Below are 27,115 nucleotides of genomic sequence, written 5' to 3'. Positions count from 1 at the left end.
ACATGGTCGTGTCCCCTGTCGGAATCTTACCTTTGTCATGAGTCTTGCTACGTGCCACGGAAAGCTTTTATTCTCGTGCTGTTATATACCTGGAATATACCATGGTGTATATTTTGCTGTACTTTCATGTGAGAATGTACGAAGCAAGTAATGATATGTTGTCAATCTTCGGTTTGGACTACGTATAGTTTTGACACTTGACCCAACCAGTTAGACACTTCGTCTGAGATTTGATTTGATTAAAATCCACTTCGGTCATTAGGAGAGAGTGATTTGCCGTTATGGAAATTATGACGCTGTGACCGCAGCTAATGGCTTGAATATTGCATCCTAATGAAATATTAATGATACTCTGGCGGATGACTAGTGGTGTACTTTGATACAAGACCCAAATACATTAATAACGACTAATTTCAACGTCTCAATTCGTCTGTTTCAATAAAAGCAACAAATACGCAACTAAATACATATGCAACGTAAACGCCATGCTCTACCTAGTAGAGTAATAACTCGAATATTCTATAAAATGATATCACAAGATTGAAAAAATTCATAGAAAATTTGAATACCTAACAAAATTACTTATGCCACTTTAGGAGCCATTCCTCCAATCGTATCCTTATGACACAGTTATTTTAATTATAGTCGAACGAAAAATTAGAAACGCCCCACTTCCCAACGCGTGTCACAATAACGGGTGTTCAAACGGGTTCACGAAACCCAAACGAAAAAATCGTCGATTGCGGCTGTTCTTGTTTTCGTCTGCTGTCACATCGAATAGGCGTATGTCAACGTATGAGTATGTCAAGCTCGACTATCCCTTTGGGAACGCATGCCTGTGCCGTAACGTGTACCGTAGTCCACCGGATGTCATGATGCGGTTTGCCTTATTGCAGCCGCTATATTAACGTTCATGCGGACGTTGCTGTCGAATCGGACGAGTGACGTTAATCGAGCCAAATTATACACGCTGGCACACCAGAGGCTAGAGAATTCATCTTGTTGACTAGCCTCGATTTGAGTGCCCATACAAGCTGTATCCTAACACGTGGTGCCCACTTCAGCAGATCGAGGACATGAAAACAATGAAAAAAGTTTATACACGCACACGTGCTCCATTTCGATCTTGTTCGCGAGTTATAGCTATTTTTGTAGCCTATAAACTTCTAACCCTAAACTGAGCTACTACTGTACCGTTGACGTATGCTACCGCGAAGCCCACTGGGTAGCTTGCAAACTGTTACTAAAGAATGTACACATTTATCCTATTCCAAAACAACCCACCATTATCGTACCAAGTATGACGCTACTAGTTCGCCCGCTCGCCGTACGCTGAACCCCTACCAAGCCCTAATCTAGACACTCAGTTCACGCGTGTATCCACCTACACTCGATATACCTGTATATGTATATCTGTATATCGTCTGCACGCTTCGAAGATCGATAACAGACGTAAGCATCCGTTGAGACGCAAACTTCTTCGGGGGCAACGATTCGGGTAAGCAAAGAGCTGAAGAGATAAAGACTGACCCACCCGCATTATCGAAAATTCACAACCTACGACAAGTATGGTACTCCAGGAGTTCCGATAGTGCACGGAGGAACCGTGGATGCATGTTTATCTGTTGAAACGAGAAGCCACGTAACTCACGGCGTCGATAAGGCTGGCTCGTTTGTTGATTTAGCGCGACACGCGGTTATCTAAAGATATCGCGCTGTTAATGTACAAACTGGTGGATTTGTGGCGAGGAGGAATTATTTGCTAGAGGCACCGTGACCGCGAGACTCGAGTTTGCAATGATTGGCGACCGTGAAGAGATGACTTTGCAAGTGCAGAGAATTAAGTCTTTGCATTTTGAGATATTTTTATGTGAACGATACTTTTCTCCAAAGAAAAGTATTCATCAAAATGAGAGAGTGGGTGACACTTGAAGGATGTTCCTCGTCGTCCCGTTGCATATTGATGCAGCAATGTCGCGTTTTACGCCGCGGTGGACGCCGTTGTGCAACGCGACAACGTGGACGCGCGGATGAAAATAATTAAGCGGCTAATAATATAAAAGGACGCGTCGTTGAATCTCACCTTGCTCCACTTTCCTCTCATGCGTCGTTCGGAAAGTAACGCGTGCAATTAGATTACAACATTCCCGTAGCATACAGGAGCGTCAAGTACCTAAATTACACGAGTGGCAAATCTGCACAACCGCGAAGGAAGTCCTGTTTTTCTGTGTGTACTTTGAATCTTTCTATCTAGAAACGTTCGCTGATTCCATTCCTGTTCCATTTATGAATCGTTAAAATAGAACTTCACTTGAAAAAAAAGAAGAGAAATTCAATAAAGGAAGACACGAGGAATGCTCAACAGAGACCAAAGGTACCACAAATCACTTTATCGCTTATTTCAATGGCCAAGGATGCTTCCAAGGACCATTTCTACCACGTTTTGAGGTACCCTCCCTTTTTTAAGCTTGGAACATATGAGAACAATGACCCTACTCAGACGACAGGGTTCAAGAAACAGGCCATGCTACCTAAGTAAGCAGTCGAGAAGCTGAAAGGTGTTTGAACATCGGGCAAACTGCTTCTTTTTACGGTCCAGTGGGAATATTGCCTCCCTATGTCTTTCTCTCCTTCACTGATAATTGGATCCTTTCCTAAATCACTTCGCCACACTCGTTTACCTATGGTTACCAAAACTTAGAGTACTTTCTTTTGCTAACATGGAATAATTGTTATCCGTTTATCGAGAAAATTATTATCCTTTTACCAACATCTCATTATCTAATTAAGTTCAACTAGTCTAAACGCCAATTCATTTTGTCACCACTCAGAAATTTAAAATAGCTGCCACATGCAAGAGCTAATGAATATTGTAATTACCTTCCTACGTTATCGAGACGAGGACAAGTATGATATTAATGGACGTGCATGCAGCCAAATGCATCTTACTGCTTGGACGAATTAAATGATTCGTGATATTTCCTTAGTTATAACGATCGAACGAATATCCTGAATGAAAGTGAATACAATATTTACAATATGTCAGCCGTTAAAGCCTAAAAGATTTTTGATATTTACAGAGTATGTACAATGACAGTATGCGAACGAAGTATGTAATTCATAATCTGAAGCGCTTGCAAGTATAAATATAGTTACTTATATATACAATTTAATTGGTAACTTACCGTGAAGCGTTAAAAGTGCATTAACAATCGTGACAAGTTCACGACCGACCGTGTTAGTCCGTTTTTCATACAGTATTATCTTACGTTCAAGGAAAGAGAAATCAAGGAAACATGATCGCACGCAATCACGCTGGTATTCGTTTCACTCGCATGCAGTTTCACTTAAAATATACTCAAATATATATATATTGTCACAGCAATAAACGCAAAAATTTACTGTGGATTTCTTGCACGCCTTGCGTTTCGATAGCGAAAATATCGCTTCTGGTTTTTGGGATAATCAACTTGCGTTGTAAATTTAAAAAACGACTGAAATAATAATCTGGAGATAAAGATATATTTGAAGTGATAATAATCATAAAAGCTTAAACATAGGAGTTTTTTAAAATAAAGTTGTGTATAATTTTCTTTTTGATTAGTGGTAATAGTGCAATAGTAACTACTTACACTGTAAAAATAATTATAAAATATGTTGCATTAATTAAACAAATATTTTATAACAATAATAGAAGACCAAAGTTATGGATATCAAGCTTGTCAAGACTATTATCATAACAAATATACAAAAATGTGATAAAATAAGAAACTTAACTGTGACCCGTTATTCGCTCACTTTTCCTTCTCACTTATGATTCAAGAACAAAGGAAGAACATTTTGGTTTATAAGCAAATACGCGGCGGACAGCATTACTTCGCGAGGCAATTTAATTGTACATTTCAATCAACATGAATCCCGATTAACGTCAAGCACGAGAGATCCGCGTAAGAAACGACAACAACGAACCGGAAAAGCAAGCTCATTAACGACGGACGACGAAAAAAACGCTGGACAGGGACCAATGAAATAATCACGAAAGCTCCAAGGACGTACGAAAGCGACAAAATAATTCAAGACATCGCATACACAGCAGCATAACGTTTATTAGCACACCAACGATATATATGTATAAATATAACGCACTATAATCGCTTAAATTTACCGTCTATACTGTACCTAATTTTAATATACTCTTACACATGATTACTCGCCGAGCGATTACAATAACTAGACGAAGCGTATAACGTAAAATAAAATATAAAAATCAATCACAAAATAAACTATGTGTATACCAGGGAAGGAAGTTTGATGTAACAAATCAAAAAAACACTTAATCTACGAGTCTCGCTATTCGTCGAGCGCCTCTGGCTGTCGCAGATAGGTTCGTTTAAATTGTAATATTACGATGCAAAAATACAAAGGGAGATTTTGATTGTAAACGAGCTTACGAAATTATGGATTTATTATTGGATAACGTGTACAAGTAGCATGCGAGAAGATTGCTCTTGAGGATGAGTATGCGCCTCATTTTCAGAAGCAAACCCTTCGCGAGCGACTACTGTATTTTGCTGAAAATGGCAGACTGATACTAGACACAGTTTGAAAAATAAAAATGTCGAGAATAATTTGTAACATCCAGGAGAAACCTATCCACGATTTCCTGATAAACGCAACGTTCTAAATCACCCACCGCACCCGTTACAATACCCACTTGTCGTTGAATACTTTCACTTATTGTTAGGTATAACTTTCGTTAAGATCTACAACGACGATATCTGATACGACCTAAAAGAATCGAAGTCCGATAACGTGGAACCTCTTTGAATACTTGGTGTGATGTCTTATAGCTACTGCTGGGGAAAGGAGTGATTGCACATTTTTTCACGAGGAAAAATTCTTTCCTCTACTTTATCGAATATACGCGTTACAACGAACGTGTAAGTGAAAAAGGAAGCGAATACTACGGTGTGGTTAGAGTGTCTATGATTTCGTGTAACGATTGTGCGTTTACTGTGGTTGAAAAAGTAGTATCTTTTACGATACGTCGGCACCTGCTTAAAAAAAAAACAGGTTGTGCGTATATTTACAGAAACAGAGTAACCGACGTAATGTATGTGGCAAATGATAAGTGTATATGAAACCCAGAGTAAACTCTAACAGGGAAATAATTGGCAAAATCATCGATACAATAATCATCGTTAGTTTCTATACAGATATCATGTACAGTGTATACATATACGCACGACGACTCGTATATATAGGGTGCTAATGAAAGAAATGATTCAAGAATCCGAGGACGCGTAATGACGATTAAAATTACCGAATTATAATTTTATCGTAATTCGATGTTATTGAAAATTGATATAGATTGGTAGCGTAGCAATACGTTTCTTTTATTGACGAACTATTACGTCTCGTAAACAATTAACGGTGTGAGCTGTACTATGTGCATTACTTAACATTAGCATCCGATTGTCAACGTTGGCACTAGCTGTTTCTAGATTGTCATAGTTGGAGCTAATCGACGTACCACTACGCCTTTTCGAAGTATCAGCTTTTAAATTTATGTAAAGTGGATTATATACTGTTCACGTAGTTCTACATTATTACCTTATACCACTTGGACTCCATTGACGTGCTTGTTACGTCTTCGCTAAATCTAAACTTGAGAGCCTTCCACGTAACATGTTTTACCTTATATAAAAACCAGAGTTTCATTAACGTAGTACTACATTCTCAGCTTGTAAACGTTACAACGTGAGATTGGTTCACAAACTGCTACGTCTTATTCAAAACTACACTCGAGAGTCTCTAATACAGTTCCATCTGTTTCTTTCACAACTTCTTTCAGGTTGCAAACGTTAAAAGGATATGACGACTTGGTTACGCGACAAGTTATCCTTTCTTCTCGATACTATCCAAGCTATAACCAACATATACTGATAAATAACACTGGCTGCCCGAGAATGTCGTTCTTGAATCCTCTATAAGAAGATCTCCTTCTGCTCTGTCAAAGCTGATTCATGGCTCTCCGATCACTCATTTAAACACGCGTCAAAACTCTTGAATCCTCTTTCAAAGACCCAGCATATACACGTATATATACATCACAGTTAACGAACCAATGTAGTCGATAACCTAAGGAACTATTCGATCTTTAATCGTAGGTAGCTTACACAGAAAGGTGTACGAGTCTACTCTGTCGATCGTGTATTTCCTTTCCGACGAGCGTTTCGCCGGAAACGAGGGCAGCTTCCGGAATTATCGTGAAAACACTTCGCTCTGGCTACGAGAAACTGGCGCTGAATGTGAGCAGAGCACCTCGAGGCACGACAGTCACAGTACTGCCTCGTTTATTGAAATCAACTGGCCACCGTTGGATTATAAAGCGATTTAGTAACGTGTAGTCGCCACAATATGCGTGCAGGACCGTTTCGAACTGCGGTAAGCGGGTTTTCAGTTTCCCAGTTGCTAGCTGCTCGAGACGACAAGTGCTCGATACAAAGAAACTTAAACAGAGGTTGAAAGAGGAGGAGATGTTTTCATTTCAAGTATCCCTATCGCAAATTTATTCAAAAAGCGAGGCAGTGCTGTTATTCTCTCCGCAGATAGGATTCCGCTTGCGCTGCACGTCTACCGTCGCGTGTTAGCAAAGACTGAACACTTTATTAGCGTATCGCGGCTATATTCTTCGCTCGACGCATTCGTCCAGTCGGGGAAATTAAAGGAATGCCACGTCCCGCCAAAATACTGGACTTCTAGACTTCTGGCGCTGGCCAGAAAACGCGAATCTAGACGCCCAGGTCTAGCAGTCCCACTGGATCACTTTTCTCCAAGACCCTGACATTAAAACACGTCCGACTGCGGTCAAGTTGAACATCCATGACGCACGGAACGACGGATACAGTATTCTAGCAAATCGTACAACCAAGGAGAACACAACGTAACTTGAATACAATAAAACAATCAGCACAAAACAATAACCGCGAGCAAAGTTGTCATGACGGGAAAGAAACCCTCGCAGTTCGACCAATCGAAAAGAAAATTCCCTCAAAAGACAGTCCTCTCGTGAGCAGTTTTTTTTTTTTTTACTCGACGTGAAATGACATAAACGCAAACGATTACATTCTCGTGAATTCTTCGTTTGGAATTTTCTGTACCGGCTGTTTACTCTTCACCCGTGGGAGTATGATCTCCCACTGGCGATTGTCGTCAGGGAAACGGTCAAAAACAAGAAAAAACAAAGACGTAACACAACGATTATGCATTTACACGTGGGCAGAAAGAAGCGTCATGCGGTGCAGCCAAGCGTGCGTTGCTGTTTACCTGCGAACGGCACATCTCCGAAGTACTCCTCGACGTTGTCCGTCGACATGCTCTTGTCCGACAGAGAGACGCTCGACAACGAGCCACTGGACGCGTCTAGGGAGCCACCGGCTGGAAACTGCAATAAATCCTCGTCCGTTTCCGTTTCCATGTCGCGGGACCTCCGTTTGTATACCTGACGGGACATAAACGCAAGTACGATTTTTCGAAAAGCTTTCGAGCTTCGACGACAGATTTTATCCTATTCTGTTACTTTATCCTATCCACCTCCACGAAAAAGGTTACGCACTACTGTTTTACACTGTTGCATACATGTATGCATCGACTCGAATGCTTTAACACTTTGGCTGTCAGACTAAAACTCGTGAAAATTTTTACCAAGTTAACATTTTATCCCGAGACTGTTGAAGATTAGATAATTTAACAATTGTCGTAATATTTAATTTTTTAAATCTGTTTAATTCACAAAGTCTATCCAAATTCATTTTCAGTATGGTCTCACTGCTGGAAGTAATTTTTTTAGGTCTCTATTGAAAACTCCTGTCACCCATTTCTGGGTGACGCTGCGACCAACGTGTTAAAACACTTTATGAAAAATAATTTAGGCATACCTATATTTCAATTTTAATGGTCGATATGAAAAATTCTATTGCAGCCATTATTACCCAGGGAATAAAAAAAATTGAAATGAAAACTTTCCTGTATCGGGAATTTTCATCGAACGGTTTTGTCGATTTTCCAACGATAATTTGCGAGCGTATTATCGAAAAAATGATGAGAAATGACATTTCGCGCGGCAGCGTTTACAAACGACACAGATATTCATTCTTCCGTTCGCAGAGCGAAAACGTCCACGCGATAGACAAACAAACGCGGTTCCAACTCGATAAAAATCTATTGGAAGCGATCACTTGATACGATTATATAAAATAAACTGCATGAAACATAGCTTGGACAAATAAATCGCAAGCGAAAAATATTTGTCCCCACTTTCGATTCGCAATTTCGAATTTTCACGCTTGGGGATATTAAAATTTCAATTTATCATGTCCGGCGAAAATGCCTCGTCCGTTATTATTCGCGATATCACGTGCTTCTTGATGAATATTAGACTCCGAATTTAATAATACAAGCGTCAGAAGCGTGCACATATTCGACCCTAAATTAGCAAGAGGATCAAGGGTTGCTAATTATAAATAACACGATTAAAAATACCAAAGATTAAAGATTCGAAATCTTTAACAGTCAAATTTCAAACTAAAGGATTGAATCCAAAAGTCATTAATTCCGTTTTTGTTTGTTTTCTTTAAAAATGTAATGGTATCTACGCTGCGTGTATAAAAATCACCGCACCAAATTTCATTATTTTCAAGCAAATCATCCTTAAAACATTAAACAAAACAAACATCATCATATGTACACGCATTCACCCAAACATTCGAGTTCTTCAAACATTTCTAAAACACATATGCAGTACCTAAAACATCATGAAAATCTAGAGAAAAAGAAGTCAATGTTTCAGAACGTTTAAGGCAAAAGACCTCCTCAGCGTCGGAGAGATAAGATTCCGTCGCGTTGCGGATCGTCGTAACGCAATTAAAATTTGACGCCAGGGACTCGTCGGTAGGTTCTTCTCCCTCTTTATCGCATCTTGTCTACGTATAGCCGGAAACCGTCACTACAAATTCGTAGATTTCTCAGCGCCGCGGCAAGGAGACCGAGCGTTCACGAGGAGAAGTCAGACAGGCATAGAAGCCGAGGGCTTCATTATTCAAAGGGTGTCGGCGTCTTGCATTCTGCCGCTCTGCTGGATCCGCGGAAGTTGACGGGTGTGAACCAACCATCCGTGAGCAGTTCCCCCCTTATCCTTCCAACGCCTCTTCCATCTTCTCGTCCTTCCTTCAGCGCGGCCTCGCGCTGCCTCGCTTTCTCCTGTCATCGATCCTTCCGGATTTTCCACGATACCCCTTGATCCTGTCATCGAATCGCATCTGACATTCTCGCCTTTCGCGATTTGCGGCGATGCCAGCCGAACGAACGGACGCCGAAAGGACGGTTCGTTTCCAGCGGATATCCACGCCTCGTACACGTCAGGTCCTACGCCTTGCTGAATTTTCGACAAAAGATAGTCGATACGAGACGCTCGACCAGTCCATTGGCCGTTTAATTGGATTTTTATTCGAGGTGGATCGGCAATGCACACGAATGAGGTTGCTGGGTATAGAAGATACACCAGAACCTCGATTAGTGCACGAGGATTTCGTTCGTTGCATCGTGTCGATTTATGGAGGGGGTGGTTGCTTAGCAAGAAGAGACACGTTATGAACGTATGAGTCGTTCATCGCACAAGTCGGTTAATTCCATAAAACAGAAAGTTGAGAAATACGACAGAAATGGCCTCTCAAATAAATTATTTATTATTTAATGGCAAAAAAAATGTTGCCGTTTAATCAGTCGTCTGTGGTGTCCTCTTTTCAGAACACAAAGACTAATATTGGATCGCAAAGACGGCTATATATTAGGTCGTCCTAAAAATTCATGCCATTAACTCTTCAATAACCAATGTAACTAAATTTTACGCATCGTATACTTAGACTGCTGTGCTTGGAGTACAAGAAAAGATGCTTGTTTAAAACGGATCAATTCCTGAACGAATCTCAATGTTTTTCAAATCGCAATGCTACACGCCCGAGTTACACACTCGACCTAGCTTTCCTCGAAACGTAGGTTTAAAATTCCCAAAATGGATGAGCCAGTACAATGACAATTGTAAGAAGCGTTCCATAGGAAATAATTAACACGAATTTGTGCTCGCGAATGAAACACAGAAGCCAGCTCCTACAGAGGCGGGAGTTTGACAGAAATTTGATACGCGGATTATACACGGTTTCATTTCACAAACAGCTCGTGACCCACGTCGCTTAAGCAGAGGCCTTTGTCGCGACAACGTTCCAGGAGATGACTAAATTGTGCCGAAACGGTATCTCGTCCCCGTTGATGAGATTTACGGGCTTCAATCGAAATGGAGGTTGACTCGTTATCGCCAGTCGCGACCCTGTGACTTGCCAATTACCGGCCGGCTAGATTGCCGGATCCATGAACTCGCGCACCCTCTCCCTCCTAGTTCGACGAAATTGCGTGTCGCTTCCTCAATTTACAGGAATCGTAAAAGAATATTCTTCGCGTAACAAACCGAAAACGGAGGAGAACAAATTCAAAGACATTCAATTTCCACGATATTTCGCGCAGTGCTCAACCCTTCCAGCGGATCGTTTTGAACGGTATCGATCCGGAAAACGCGAAGGCGCCTAAGTTAAGGTCAAAGTCCCCCAAACAGCATACGCGATATCCTATCCGGCATCCGTAAATCTGGAGGCACTAACTACTCGATCCACCCAAGGAACGCCACGAAGCGAGTGCACCCAGCACATACAAACATGCACACACACACACATGGTTCCCAAAGCCTCTTGGCGTCTTCCAACTCCTCGCTCGAAGGATATATTCACTGTGTGATATTTTGTGAAGCGTGTATAACCGCTGAAAGACACGGATTGCGAACGCATATAGCAGCCAGCGGGAAGGAAGTAGCAAGAGGTGGAGGCCCGTAGGATGAGTAGGAAGATGCGCCGCTGCGGAGGAGGCGGGAGGCATTGGGGTGATATGGGGATAAAGAGAGCAGAAGATAGAGCGATAGAGGAGAAATAGAAGCACCGCGCGGCGTGTGTTATGGATATCCATTCGCAGTGGATGGGAAGCGAACGTAGTCAGTCTCACAGCAGAATGATCACAGGATGACGCGGCAAACGGCGGGAAACGAGCGATACAGGCTGCAACGACGAGAGAGAGAGAGAAGTCTAGCTCCTTGCAAATCGCATCACAGATCAAACACGGCTTGTATATTAAACGCAACCTGCTAAGGCATCTCCGCAGACTGCTTATCTAATGTCCAAGCTCTAGGGTCAACCTGCTGCGTAGAAGACGGCATAACCCTCGCTTCTACTCTGCGTTTCTTCAATCAGAAGCTCGGTGTAGTCGCTAATCTCGTCCCAACTCGCCGATCTCGACCAGCGATAAACATTTCTGGACGTGCCACTGCTACCAAAATGAACATTTCAGGCCAGTACTTTAACGACCCGACGTGCAACCCACTACCGTTTGACGTCTTGGTATGCGACGCGAATGTCAGCGCGTAGACGAATGTATATCCTGCTCCTGATCACCGGAGGATGCAAAATTAAACGCTCATTTCGCACGCCTCGATGAATAGCGTGCGACGAATCGCGGAGACGTCGCTTAAAATCACGGAACTCCGATTGTGTATCAGGACATCTTGGATGCGATTGGAGAACTAAATGGCTCCTCTCTGACAGCGTCGTTCGGTAACGATTTGGATCACTCATGATTCGAATTAGTGATTCGAGGAATCTTTCGTAAAAGCTGAGGATGTGGAAGCTGTTACAGCTTTTGAAGAATTACAGGTATGTGATAGTTTAGTATAGTTTGAAAGGAGAGAAGGAATTGGCCAACCTAGATTTAACAAGATGATTGTTCATATTTGAACATGTGATCGCGAGGCTAGAGCAATGATAAAATTTCCGTGGTATGAAAAAAAGGAATGATGAAGTAGGAATGCAAATAAAAAAAAGGGAGAAGAAAGGTTGAAGGTGTAGCGTTTCGTCTCAGCAAGAAGCAAGAAGACATGGCTACAAATGACTGAATATTATTCTCTCTTTGAACATTACTCTAAATTAACCGTATGAGCAACATTTGTTCTACAGGATTTATTTCTATAGGATTCTACAGGAACATATTCGTTGAACGGACTCCTGAGTTAAGAGCATCCTGATCTACTTCTGCCCCAGGAATCTATCTACGTGTTAATCCATTGAACTATCCAGGCCGTCGATGAGTTCTTCCCTCCTAGGTTTGATAATTCACAATGGCTAGCTCTTAGATCCTTAACAGTTTGTCTCAAGAGTCGTCACGTTCAAGTGATATTATCTTCAGGTATAACAGCAACCTACAAAACATATGTAACCAGCAGATATCAAGACAAAAGTTATCACACAATATCTCTCGTAAGATAAACTATTACTTATGGATTTACATATATGTAGATTTGCAGCTGTTACTAACGCGGCCATGACTCGATGGGGGAGTTAGTAATGGGAATGAAACCAGACGATTCGATAATCGCTTACGCCTGTAGTTTAACTAAAAGTTCTTCGATGCTAGACATTAAGCAGAAGTACTAAAAGGCGTTGACACGATGAGAAGAACCCCCTCTTCGTAATAAATCCAGACGTCGTATTTAACTTGGTGTGCTGTACAGGTCCAAGTATTGAATGAAAACTGCTTCGATGTGAGTATGCAGTTTTGATGTCTTCTCTAAGCATGACAACATAGACATACACCTATGTCACACCTTCCCCTCGCAAACTTAATTTCAGGAATGTTCCCTCAACATACATCCTAACACCAAACATAGTATGGAACGTGTCTACTACAAGGTGAGGCACTACCAACTACCCAACAGAATTATGTCACTCAACCATACTAACATATACACACACAACTCGACATAACAAATCTGGTTAAGCATCTATGATAAGATAGATAATGAGTATAATTAAGCTTATACGAGCTCCACTTCCGAAATATACCCAACTCGTCCTTCTCTTCAGCAGTCAACCTCAACGCCCTATCCTCTCAATACTCCTTCAAGGTCTATCAAAGACATACACCCCCAACAATGATGCACCAAATGCTGCTACAATGTGAACCGAATGAATCGAAACGAGATCGATCACTCGCAGCTTCTACAGTCTACAAACCTACCTGACTCAACGGGCGAATCCTCTCGTGGATGAACTTCTCCGCTTGCATCGCCGACGGCGGGGGGTGATCTGGCGTCGGCGGCTGGACGTAGTGCGTGGGACTCGTGGGCAGCATCATTTGTACTCGTTTCAGGCGCTTGTCCGTCGCCTCGCGACCCTCGGTGGCCGAGTGCTCGTCGTTCGTGTCGCGTTTCTCGTCCAGGAGGCTCTCCTGAGACGACTTCAGGGTGAGAAAGGCGTTCGACACGAACGTCTGCTCCTGGCCCAGCGAATCGATCTCGCTGCACGGGGATCTGTCCGTGCAGGGGCTACTCCCCGGCTCGTAATTCTCGAAAGCGTGTCTGCGCAGTTTTCGTCGCGGGTTCAACGTCTTGATCGGCCTATTCTCGTAGATGGACGTGATGGCGACAGGCTCCACGTTCGGATCGCGTCTTTCCTCGCCGTCCGGCACCCGCGACTTCATCTCCACGTATTGGTCCACGCTCCTGGTTACGTGACGCAATTGTTCCCGACGTTTTTGCAGCTGCTCGAGATCGATGTGGCTGCGGGCACCGCTTCGCGCCATGAACAAGTACTCGTACGGTGGACCCACCGAGCAATCCGCCGACAATGACATCTGGGTCTGCAGGTGCGTCGGGGACACGGACAGGTTGCGTCTGGGCGGTTTCTTCGGCGGCGTAGGCTGTAACGCGAGAAATTTAGACCATCTTAACCGTCGTATCTGAGATTTTCACGCTCCGGGTACTTGGAGTTCAAGCTTGTGATTAACCTTTGCACTCGAGAGGTGACTCTCTATCACTACTAGGTTTCACGTAGCAAATCTACCAGCAATAACGTTACTTTAGGTTAATTTTTTTGGAACTCGAAGTGTCAAGGAAATGACAATCGGGTTACATTTTCGAAGTCAATCTAAGCTTAGCATTCGTGGCAATAGAATGCTAAGAAAGTATCTCGAGTTGCTGGTAGATACCAAAAAAAAAGGCTTCGAGTAGAAGGGTTAATACTGTTCAGAGTGTACGGTGTATTTTTAAGTAGATCGTTTTGTTGATAATAATAGAGGCATGCAAGACGAGTTATCCGCGTAACCTGTCTTCAAAGTCTCAACCTTGGATAGCTACTTGTCCTTGAAATGAATGAAGTTAAAGAATATAATTCTAGAGCCCTTACAAAAGAGTTACATTATTTCGAAAATCTTGACAAAAGATACACAAAAATCTCATAGCATTTGTTTATATAATGAATATTAATAGCTAAAAATGTAATTCGCCTTTCTTGCCACTTCAGTGCATGCGTTATCACGTTACGGCCCAAAAAAGAATTATATTTTCTGTCGGAGGTATTCGTTTTAGAAAGAAATGAGATAAGATTTTTTCATTGCTTTTATGGCAATCTATAATTCCACGTCACTGTTTTTCCGATATAAGGATTTCAAGACTGTAACTTTTAACCAGTTAAAAGAACGTTAAATGAACGTTAGACTGAAAATGAATGTAATACCGTCGTCAAAATGTTAGATAAACGTCTTTAGAAACTAATATACGAATATTCCAGTGCCATTTCTTCCCCTTGGGGAAAAAAACGTAGCCCGACGTCAGAATGTCACGCCAATTAACCCGCGATCAATTTGTCCACGTTAACGAACTGTAAGGCGCGGAGATAATTCATTGCCGTGTTATACGCTGCAGTTCATTCTTCTAAAAAGAGTCAATCTCTGGCAAGAGAGAACAAAAATGAGATACGTAAGAATAAAGCGCTCGTCATAGAAATTGTGATCTTAGTAACGAGTGGAGATGAGATCAAGAACAACAGAAATCTGTGCAAAATTGTGTTTAATGCGATGGAAATCAATTATGAACTTATAATGTAATGGGGCTGCACGAGATGACTTGGTAATTTGAGCACTAACTATTAGGTTGATAGGAAAATAATGTCGGTTTTCGTCTACACTTAACTCATACGGCACCCATTTTTTGAGCTTCTTTAACTTTTCTGTCTGTCGCAGGTGATCAATAACTGTTGGATGGCTTACACCCAATTTCTATACAAGTTGTAGAAACGTTGTTTGTGGATCAGCTTCATCCAATGCCTTCAATTGGTCGTTGTCGACGAGAAAAGGGCGTCCGCGACTTCGTGTTCGAGGCTCTCATCTACACTTCGAAATTTTGTGTACCAACGCTGCACCATGCGTTCATTTGCGGTATCTTCTCCGAATGCATCGCTGATATTAAGAGTCGCAATTGCAGCTTTATGACCCACTTTATATTCATATAAGAATATTACACGAACTTGCTTAGTATCCATTGCGAAGTAAATAACTTGAAGTGAGCACTAATTAACGGTATAAAATAGTACCTATCAGCATGCAGCGATATATCTGCACTGTAAATGGAATAAAGTGAACCGTTATTCCAAAACTAAGCGTCAAAGTTCGAAAGTTCGAAAACCGACATTAATTACTTACCAACCTAATTCTACTCTGGAAGTAACAATAAATGGAGACAACTAATTCTTGTACCCAAAATCTCTAATTTTTTGGAATCGTTTAAAATTTTATTTAAGATGAGAGTGGATCTCGCGACCCCGTGCAACCCTTCATCGAGTGAGGGATCCGAGCGTAAAGGGAACTCGTTCTTACCGAGACTTTATTGTTAGAGGCGGGGCTGTGGAGAGAACTGGACAAGGGTGCCATTGGCAAGTAAATCCCGGCGGCGCTGGAATCGTTGGGCAAACAATGCCGGTCCCGTGGGCTCGGTCCACCGACGCTCGAGGACGAGGAGACGCTCAATTGGTCCGACTCCCTGCCACCCCCGTATCCCGTGGGTAATGTCAAGGACAGATCCTCCGACACGAAGCTACCCTCCATTGTTCCTCGAGGTACCGGTGGCGTTTGGTACAATCCGTTGTCGGAACCCCTGCGCAACCAAACTGAACGTCTCAACGGGACCAATTCACGATTAACTCGCTAATAGCTTGTTTCATCGAATTTGTTTCCATTTATTGGTTTTCGTTTTCTTAGCTTCGATAATGTGTGTTGTTTAGGCGTTGATTATAGTGGTAGCGCTTTGAATTGAATAACAATGATTAGGATTCACGAGTCGACGATGCACTGCACTAAATATACTTCTAACAAGAAATCATTCAAAGGTTTCCCGATAGACACTGATGTTATTTGCAGTTCCAATCAGACCAACTAGATGGATGTTACAAGAAATTATCGTCTTGATAAACGTTATCGCAATTTTTAAACACTTGAGAAGAGATTGATGCCGCTGTCAATGTCGATCCTATCATTGTTTACTTTAAATAAAATACCATAAGAAAACAGGAGCGGTACCAATGCGATGGAATCGAAAGCGCTACCAGCGTAATGGCGGAATGTTTGCATGTCATTACCGTGTGGTGTCGCGCTGTGGTAACGGTATTCTGTTGGTGGTAATGTTTTGTGGTTTGTCGTCGGGAGTTTGATCGGAACTTTCGAGAGTATTTATCGAGTTGAGAGTGTCGGACATGGACATAAAGACGCTGTCGTAGATGGAACTGGGGTCAGAGTCCTCTGTCTGCTGGAGGGTCCTCCGTACTCCGTTTACTGGTCCCATCTGGCCGTTTCCACTGAAATTCGCAATCCATCGAGTGTCGTCAGATTTCAAAAGCGGTTCTCTAATGACTTATCTATCGTGGATACCGAAAGCGAAGCAATGCAATTGGCATTCATCGCCAAAGTCCCCGCAGCATCAGAACCATAGTAGTCTAAAATGATAAAGCATCGACGAAACTATCAGAAAATAGTGCATCGATCGGTCTATAGTCGTCCCAAGCAGCATGTTTAACGATCCCTCGATGACCCATATGGGAGGGCAAGTTTCCCCGACTTCCAACCGCGTTCAACTTCCATCCAGCACGCAGCCATTCGATATCGCGCAGCGGTAAACACAATAGCCAGGCTAGCGAAGCGCGAGAGCACCGCAACGGAGTAGTCGCGACTGTTCATCGGCCAGGCAACAGCGAAAGAACAGCACTCCTGTAGCATCGCTCCTCCCCAACAATGCGTAACTTTAACTAGAGACGTCCGCGTAGCGAGTGCCGACTTTTTAATGAGGCCACGCAGTCGAGGTCGGAGCCAAGTGGTGAAACGGAAAGAGAGGAGAGCCGCGAGCCGTAGAAGGTTAGAGGAAGAGCAGAAACAAGCGAAGGTAGAGGTGAACGAGGAGCCGGCGAACCGCGGCTGGAGGCCATGCCCATAGGACGAGGGAGAGAGCAATGGTTATTAGTTTTATGCTGAGACGGGCTAACATTTACATTGTTTAACGTGATGGATTCATCTCGAGGCGGCCGAGCCGCGGTTACCGACGTCAAACATTGACGGTGGAGGTGCGGAGAGCACCGGTACCCGCTTCCTCCTACGCTTTGTCGCTCTCTCGCTCTCGTCCTTGTTCGCGTTTCGTTCCCTCTAGGCTCGCCGTCTCCCTTTTATCCTCTGTCAGTCTTTTGCTCGCCCAGAGAGCACTCTTTCTCCGTCTGGTCGAGCCAACCAGTAGCGCTTAGCAGCTAGCGGTAGCACCGCCGGAGAGAGTACCAATGGGGTGATACGGTAGGGGGTGACCCAGGGGTGAACGAGGCGGTCGGACCCACCATTGCCTGCCTACATCAGGAAAATTAAACCAAGCCAAGCGGTGCTTAACGCGCTGGGGCTACACGCGGCCGCGCCACCTCCTCCAATCTCTCTTCCTCCGCCTCCACTTTCAGCTTCCCTTTTCGGTCCGAGAAACCTTTCCTCCTCCGCACAGGTACCGAACCTGGCTACCACCGACGCCGCTAACCATCATCCGAGCACCCAGCGCTCGCACTCGTAGCACTCTCCACTCATTCACCCCCCCCCCCCTCCTCCTCCTCCTCCTCCTCCCCCGCCCTCGTGTGCCCGGTCCACGTCTACGCTTTTGTTTACCCAACATCTCCTATATTAAAGCTACCACGGTTATGCGCTCGCCTATACTCGCGTCCGTATGCACATACCCGGTCTTTCTAGAAAATATTACCGGCCTCCGCTCTTATCCGACGCACCGACGCGATACCCTTTTCTCCTCGGGGCGAAGATGACGTCGGATGATCTCAAATACGCCAACTCGGCCTGGCCATCGTACTTTTTTCACTACCTTTTCAATACTTTTTTTCTCTTTGTCCCCCACGGAAATTTCGCGTAACGCGAAACGGTGAATGCATCGTGCGTTGTTGTCGAGGGATATTGCGATTGGACGCTGTCGACAGCTGACTTTGTCTTGTGTGCGCGTATTACAGTGGCCCTTATTTTTTGAAATGAATATTAACTCCTTAACACGTTCCGTGCCACGTGTACCACCAGTGCTACACGCAGTCACATCTATTTAATTCGTTGAAAACATATATTTAATGACAAATTTAATTCTGTAAAAAATATATATATATGTCGAAATGAGTAACCTCCTCGTTTTCGAAGTCGGTTCAAAATATATTTCCACCAAAAGAATGAAGCACAAGTGGTACACGATGTGATAACTGCTCTAAACAAGCTAACTACTTATGGATTGATGATGTAATGAAATATTGTGTAATAATATATCAATTTATAGACGAAACATCAAATGACCTGATCGAAAAGTCGGGTAAAAAAAGACTTGGCACGGAACGTGTTAAATTATGAAGTTATGTTAAGATATTTAAGCTCAACAGCGTAGGACTAAAATGTGATGTTTACATTTGGCCCGAAAAATACACCATGGGTCAGGCTCGTGATAATCAGTTTTGCCCTGAATATCCGACCACGAGTCTCATACGTGGTTGTAGCGTAACACATTGTTGACCGGTCACGAGTTAACTCGTGTTTGCTACTTGCATTATCTATCCCAATTTATGAAACTCAGGGCGATATAGAATATTGCAAAAGCTTTGCTCATCGTATTATGTATGTAAAACATTTAATTTCAATTCACAATGTTGTTAAAATATAAATAAAGTTTATCGAAGTTTATTTAGATTGTTCTAATTTCACATTCAATTATGAAATAATAGCCGGTGACATAAAGTTGCTTCTGTGTAAAATTGCCGGTCAACAATGTTCTAAGGGGTTAATCCTTAATACACTTCATACAAAGAATCCTAGCTTCGTCCTGTCTGTATCACCTCACCGTACTATGTCTACCTCCTATTTCTTAATTTACTTATTGCACGAATAGCACAGAGTCGCCTAGCGAGCATTTCTCAACGAACACGATAACATTGCGGAAGAAGGTAACGACCAGGGTCCCAAAGAGAGCCAGGGGAAAAGAGCAAGCGACGACACGCGCGCAGGCACAGTGACAAAGAGGGTGGAAAAACATGGATACTCACAAAGACGTAACGGAAGTGCCGGAAACGCGGCGATCGTCGTCCCGAGGCTTATGATAGAACTGCCATTGAGTGGGCGACGTCCCTTCCGCCGGGGAAAGATCATCCCCCGGGCGCACGTTCTCGTAAGGGCTGCCCAATGAATCGCCACCCTGGACCGGAATCGGTGGCAAGTTTTCACTGTCGGCGTCGCTCTCCACGCCTGAGGAAGACCTGTGCCCTGCTCGCAACACATTGTTCGCATGATCATTCCAAATGGATACGCATTTGTCGGCATCATATTTGTTATGGTCTCAAAGGCTAGTCACATTTTTATTTCGTATCAGATGTATGTCAGGGTTGGCGCAATTCGTAGCGGGATACTTCTAAAGTCATCAAATATCTACCATCTAACATTTCATTCATCTCAACAGAAGTCAAAGCTCTTCCTATGAATTTTTTTCTACTCTTTCATATGCGTCTGTTATTGAGATACACTTCGTACAATATCATCGACCGTAATGAGGCAACGATTGAATATCTAATTGCACGACTTGAAAGACATGCACCAAAACTTTGAATACTTTGAATTAAGAAAAGTGTACTTCGTGGCCACGCACTTTTGATCACCGCCGTGATGTCCTGTGTGACGTGCGGCGGGAACTGCCCCAGAAGATCGAGCACCGTGTTTTGCCGCGAGTCTCGAATGGCCAAGTCGATTCCTCGATCCAGAAGGGTCCTCACCACTTCCATTTTCCCGCAGAGCGCCGCCTCGTGCATCGCGGTACCCGCGGATGTCCTCGTGTTGACATCCACGCCTGCGGCAAGCAGCACCTCCACGACGGCTCTGCAAAAAAAAAAAAAGAATTTTCACGTTAGATTATCTACGTTACAAAGAATCTTTCTTCAAGCATGCTGTATGGGTTGCTCTAAGTGTTTTAAAGGATTTAGTGTAAAGTTCTCCGAGTCAAAATAGTACAAATCAAGTTTGCTCTAGGTCGAAATTGACCCGCGAGAGTTTGTATCACAAACACACCCGTTATCCAAGAACATTTCGCGTCCAGGGGGTTGGTGCGAGCGTAATCGGTAGTCAGCTTAAAGTGGCCAGCTCGCCACGCATTTCCCGTTCGCGACCGATAGGGGGCGCGAAACCCAGAGTTTCGTTTTGCGCGAGTTCGGGTATCCTGCACCGACTGCCGCGACCGCAGCCATCCGTCGCATATAGGATTCGTGGCTGGGAATCGGATTCACGTGCACCTATGTTGTTATTACCGTGCCATAGGGGTATTTGTATACTGGCTTACCAAGAGCACCGATATTGAATCCGATAATAGACATTACTCCGGTCCCATTCCCAAACCCATTCGTCCCCAGCACACCCTCCCTCGCTCTCTCTTTCGCTCGTGTTGCGCCTCCGCCCACGCATTTCGGTCTGATCCGCCAAATATCGTGGCGGGCGCGTGAAACGCGTGCGTGAACGCAATCATCGCAGTGTGCATCGGTACACAACCGAATTCAGGCGCGTTTCGACGTTCGGTCGCTGCGTGTGTACACAACGGGACAACCCCTCCCAGTCTCCCACCCACGCGCGTACACACACCGGAGAAACACCGAAAACGAGCGTACACGATGGAGTTCCGCGCCACCGTAGTTTCGCGCCTATTCAAACATTCGAAATGCTCGTACACAGGCGCGCGCGAGCGGGCGCCACCGTTCGTTCGATGTTTGACCGTGGAGATTGTCGGGACCCTTTCGGACCTAATCAGCGAGATGAGACTTGATCGAATCGTGTGCCATTTATCGCATTAAACGACACGACCGTGCGCGGGAGTTTTTGTTTTCGCGGTGGGGGTAAAATGGAAGTCTGGGGTAGAATGGAATGAAAGGAACAATTGGATTGAACACGAGAAAGAATGTTGAATTAGTTAACATTGAACCTACCAACGTTCATTTGCAATTACTTCTACAACGATCAAACAAATGGCCAGTCTAAAAGACGCTATTATTCAATGACATGGAAGTAAATTAAATAATGCATCAAACAATCGTATATAATTTAGATTTAGATATTGCATATAAAAACTGTATATAGAAGTCGTATAACTACATCTACCGATTCTTTCAATCGTAGTATACGATTAAACAATGGAATATTAAATTAATCGAACAGTCCCAGTCCCAGTTCCAGTTTCCAGCGTCCATCGGCGAGGAAATGGGGTTAAACAACGGCAGGGATGGCGATCGAGGGTCGGCAGGTGAACGCGTCGCTGGCGATAGAAAATGCATTCATCGGGCTGTGTATCGCGACGCGATCGCATTATAAGCGTCGAGAGCGTTGGTTAAAGCGATTACCGGCTGCGAGGCTGCATAGAAAAACCGACGTTATACTCGATTACAATGTGACTGCCGTTTCGCGGCGATTCACGATCGCTGGCCGGTTTTCGATTTGAGCAGCGTCGAGTATCCCACGCCGCCACCCCCGCTCGCGAGTCGTCCGACAACGTCGATTATTTTAAAGGCTTTACCAGTCGGATTATGGACGTGACGCCGCGATGTTAAATGAGAACGAATTGGTCGAGCAAAGCGTTAAATACAATTCCGTTTCCGGGGCTCCGTGAGCACGCTGGACGCCAATCGCTTTTGGCTGGGGGAAGGGATGAAAATTTGGGGGGTTTCGGGACAAAAGAAATTTTGTAGGGTATTTATCGTGCTCGTGGTATCGCATTTAAAAGTATTTTCTACATTTTGTTAGAATAGAAAATATCGTTCATACTCGTGGTCATTAAATTTGAGTTTTCATTTCGAGATGGGGGTGGTTCTTTCTTGCATAGTGTATGTATACTTTTTTTGTATCGAGATTATACAACTCATTATATGCTTCGATGAAAATCGAAAACATCAAAGTAATGGTTATTGAAGCACGAGCATCTTTAATATCATCAAAGACATACGAAAATTTTAAACGTTCCCGACCGTGTAATTGGTCGTCTAAGGAGACGTGTAATTTTATACTTGGAAGGTGTATAAAAAACTCAAATAGTATGAAGTATATAAAAATTATTTAAAATAAAAATGATAAAACACGCGCAAGAGAAAATTCATGCGGAACGTTGCGATAATATAAATTGAAAAATGTGTACATACGCGAGGAGGTGTGCGCAAACATTCAAAGAATTGTTTTTGAATTCAGGGCGAAATTCATGCCCGTTATGTAATTGTAAAGCACCAGCGCAACCGATTATCCGGTTAATCTTGCATCATCCGATTGAACGGTTCAATTAATCAAATAACAATGGTTCGCGCTTACAATATCGTTTATTTAACTGAACATTTTTACCGGGCAACGCAACGATTGTCGATTATTTGTGTAAATACTAGTAAATCGATCGAACGCAGAGAACCTTCTGCGATATTTTCGGAGATTCTTTCCACTTTTGAGAAAATAATTACTTCAAGCTTCGAAACTAAAGCGTAAAAGGGTGAAAAACGTTGTCTGATTAGCACTAATACAGAATGGAGGGATGTTACTTTATATCAAATTCAATGTTTTAGAACAAGCTGATCTGCATTGCCAAATTGATACTACAACCTACGACATTGCGTAGAAGTGTCCTTAACCCTTTTAGAATTGGGGTTTACAATCGAGGACACAATACTTAAAAATGTCCAACACTATCGTTTAGGGCGAATGTCCATTTGTGTACGTCATGAAAGACCAGTTTTCCTCGAAAACTACACTATTAGGATTTTTTTTTTATTTTTTCCATACTAATTTTAGTTCAAATTAACCCTAAAAATTAAATTGCATTAGTACGAGAAAAAAAATTCAGCTCTGAAAGGGTTAAACTCAAGTATCAAGTCATTTAAGACAGTTCACGCAAGATCGCTTCAGCAAATCGTACCCGTCTCTTAATTAGCATTTCGCAGGTCCACCGAGCACCTGTCCGGTGACTTACGGGCGCCAGTTTGCGTTGGTTCAAACAGGATCCCTCCGAGGGAGAGGTATTTCATCACGGCGCTCCTCTATCAATGCGTCCGGACACCTTCGGGCATGAAAGGGCATTAAACATCCCAGAACAGAGAGCGAGCAATCGCGATTCAGCCAGTGGGCAGTGGTACGATCTAGGTCGATACGTTTCGAAGGTAATGATTAATACGATCCTCGTAATCGAGAAGCGGTCAGCAATCTGCACGGATGGACAGAGCTGTTGACGGTGCGATGCGCGATCGAATGCATTTCGCACAACTACGAAGAGGAACGAGAGGGCAATCGGCAGGATGGTAATATAGGACGTGTAACTAGGAGAGGGTTGCGACGGATCATGCCAGTTGGAGGACGTACATACATATCGTATTCGACGGGATTACGCAACGCGGTGCTCTCTGATTGGCTCTAATGGGCAACGCTGCAAATGGCACGACATCGTTATGGTTAGCTGAAACGAGTCCATTGTTGTTCCTGGGATACAATGCGCCGAGACGACGCATTACTCGGTAATTAGCGCGAACAGTCCAGAGGGGGCAAAAACTGTCCTGGCATTCTCAAAAGAACGGAATTGAAGAAAGATTCGTGGAACGTACGTTGACTTTCCAATGTACAAAACTTTAAAACGTCCTAAAACGATCTAGAAATGTTTATATTCCACCAACACATTTATTAGAATTTAAATTGCGTTTACTTCAACGTTCATCAAACAAAAATTTCGACTATCGAGAACCGATATCAAAGGAATATTGGGAGTGAAATATTAACGTATTCGATAAAAACTGATAGGGTTCCCTTTCGGTCTCGTTACGTCAAACACAAATTAATCGTGCGATACGTGTACGCGCTCGGAAGCCCAGTGTATATACATGAGTTCGGTAGGGTTCCGCGAATCATGAATAATCTAACAACGATCCTGATCTGCAATGCAATATAAAATAGATTTCATGGACACTGGTGGCAAACGCGCGAGCCGCCACCCTCGCGTGTTGATCGAACGCCATGCACGATCATCGGGCTCGGCTTGATTGAATAAAGAGAGAGCGTGGAACTGTTGAACGATACCGTCTGGTTATTGGACACGGTATAATCGAAACCGTGGCATAAGATAGAGTTGAACATCAGACAGAATTCGTAACGAATGCGTTGGAACGTGAAATACCGAATGATAATGACAGATAGAATAATTTAAATACAACGCGAGCTTCATTCGTTTTAATGTCGTTCATTTTTCTGGATTTAATTTCAGCTTATAATTGTATCTTCTCTTTACGTATAGGTTCAGAGAAAAATATCTGATGACAAGCACTCACCTGTGACCATTTCGCGAAGCCAAATGCAGAGGAGTGTGCGGAAAGATCACCGACGAGGAAGAGTTCCGAAGAGGCACGATCAGCTCTGGGTACGTGCTGACGAGTAATTGCACGGTTTCCAGTCTAGAAAAAATAATGAACTTCTCAGAAAGAGCGCAAACCCTCTTAAAATACACGAGTCGAATCAACAAGCAAATATGAACTTTAAATTTAAATTATTAACCAACAAGTTTATTTCAAACACTAGGACATTAGATTTTCTGATCCTTTTTAACAATAAGCATATTGATAGCATGTTTATACGATATGTTGATCTACTGATTCTACTTCTAGACCGAGCAACAATTCGAATGACTATTTGAATTAAAATGTCTCGCCGCAAAAAAAAAAAGAGAAAAATTTGCACTTGCAATTTACCTGCCATATTGTGCAGCGAGATCGAGCGCAGATTCTCCACGGCTGTTGCGGATACTGGGGTCGCATCCGTATTGCAACAGCTGTGCCACCACTTCCGTGTGCCCATACTGTGCAGCACAGTGCAACGCTGTCTCGTTGTCCTTCGTCTGCGATCATACAAAGCCGGTATTTCCAGTTAACAAATAACTTTACCCCGATTCCGAGGATTAGGAAATTTCGCGTTAACCTCGAAACGACACGGCACCGCGAAAATCTCATTGTTGCCCGAGCAACAAGGAACATCTACTTTTTACGAAAACAGACGTACAATTCTCTGCAACGTTGTATGCATCACGCCGAAAGTTAATGTGGAAGTTGAACGCAAACTTTATGATTTCAGTTTAAACATACTCGTAAATAAAACAGGAATATAATCCTTGTAGGAGTCTCTCTCGTTACATGAAGGGGTAGTTTTCAGGATAACTGTCCTGACTCGTTGGATAAATATAGTCTATACAAAACTTGTCTGTGATTATTGGTAGTAGTGTCTATAGAAGAAACGTGGTTATATGTAGATAAAAACAAATAGAAAAATAGGCGAATGAAAAATCATGAATTAAGGGGTACCGTTAAATATGGTAGAAGAAAATATGATATAGAACAAAGATGGTTATATGTAGAAACAAAAAATTCAAAAATAGATGAATGAGAATGAATTAAGGGGCGCTGTTAATAAAGACAATGTACACAGTGTCGAGGAGCGATTGTTTGGTTTGAAAGTTCGCAAAAGCTGACTAAAGCGTCTGATTCAATACACTTGACATTTCTTATCAGGACTCAACCTTTAATCTCCCATCTATGCAAGCAACAAAAGAGCTCGTTTCACGGATTATTTGCCCGTTCCGTTGATTAAAGTATCCTTATAAAAATAAAAATTACGAAGCTGCGGTGATCGCGAACGATCGAAAGTATTAATACCGCGGCAGATTTACTTTAATTAAGAAAAAAGAAGAGGCACAAACTTACTGACCGTAAGATTCACTTTGGGTACCGAAGGTCCTTGGGTAAGAATTAACCGCACGATTTCAGCGTCGCCCGCCCAAGCTGCCAAATGAAGCGGCGAAGAGCCTTTAGTATCGACGACGTTAGTGGAAGCCTCATATTGGAGCAATAACTTTACCACCTCCCTGAGGATAAAAGCGTTTCCTCGAATTATCGTCAGAGTGTGCGCGAGACATTGATTAATAGGCGATCAAATAGAATATTAATGAGAGACACTTCGAGAATGGCTCGATTTTATAAATCGGCTGGTGAAACGAATGTAATCAATAGATGAATTTTAGCAACGAATCGAATTTTAATTGTGAATGTTAACAGCGAAGTAAACTCGAACTGTGCCTGCTGAAACGTACTTGTGTCCATTTAAAGCTGCGTGATGAAGGGCGGAATATCCACTAGGGTCTTGCACGTTAGCCCCCGGACCCCGCCGCAGGCTGAAAAGAAACGACATATATTTATAACATTGCGCCTTGTACCAAACATATTACTTATTCCTAACAACAAAGTTTCTCTTTATTATACTCGAGGTCTTTAACCCTTTCAGCCTGAATTATTTTCTTTCTCATACTAATGTAATTCAATTTTGAGGGTTAACTTGGACTAAAAGTAGTCTGGACAAAATAGAAAAAAAATCCTAATAGTGTAGTTGCCGGGGAAGACTGGTCTTCCTTCATGTGAACAGATAAGGACATTCGCCCTAAACGATAGTGACGGTAATTTTTCGATTTTGTGTCCTCAATTGTGAACGCCAGGTCTGAAAGGGCTAAACAAAAATGGAGGATCCTCTCGATAAAGTGAGTGTCCAGGACCGTTAATGATCTCGATCACGATCAATCACAACGTTAGTCCCTGTACCA

General features: G+C 43.0%; 1 protein-coding gene across 3 annotated transcripts in view; it reads right to left on the bottom strand.

Annotated features, from left to right (window-relative positions):
• Positions 1-27,115, bottom strand: part of LOC128895831 (ankyrin repeat and SAM domain-containing protein 1A-like) — a 64,943-nt gene that overhangs the window by 25,017 nt on the left and 12,811 nt on the right. For 2 of the 3 annotated variants that reach the window (XM_054158769.1, XM_054158783.1), the window contains exons 2-11: positions 26,612-26,692; positions 26,230-26,386; positions 25,221-25,366; positions 24,804-24,926; positions 20,126-20,352; positions 19,530-19,746; positions 16,563-16,778; positions 15,805-16,081; positions 13,171-13,851; positions 7,330-7,504 (exon numbers count right to left, since the gene is read on the bottom strand). In XM_054158769.1, coding sequence (XP_054014744.1) covers positions 7,330-7,504; positions 13,171-13,851; positions 15,805-16,081; positions 16,563-16,778; positions 19,530-19,746; positions 20,126-20,352; positions 24,804-24,926; positions 25,221-25,366; positions 26,230-26,386; positions 26,612-26,692 — 2,300 coding nt within the window. The remainder of the gene's footprint in view (positions 1-7,329; positions 7,505-13,170; positions 13,852-15,804; positions 16,082-16,562; positions 16,779-19,529; positions 19,747-20,125; positions 20,353-24,803; positions 24,927-25,220; positions 25,367-26,229; positions 26,387-26,611; positions 26,693-27,115) is intronic. The other variant, XM_054158774.1, reaches the window with a different exon arrangement.

This window comes from Hylaeus anthracinus, unplaced genomic scaffold (genome assembly GCF_026225885.1).
Source record: "Hylaeus anthracinus isolate JK02 unplaced genomic scaffold, UHH_iyHylAnth1.0_haploid 0, whole genome shotgun sequence".
NCBI classification, from domain to species: Eukaryota; Metazoa; Arthropoda; class Insecta; order Hymenoptera; family Colletidae; genus Hylaeus; species Hylaeus anthracinus.
Note: the sequence above shows the minus strand (reverse complement) of the source record. Positions and strands in the feature narration are given on the sequence as shown.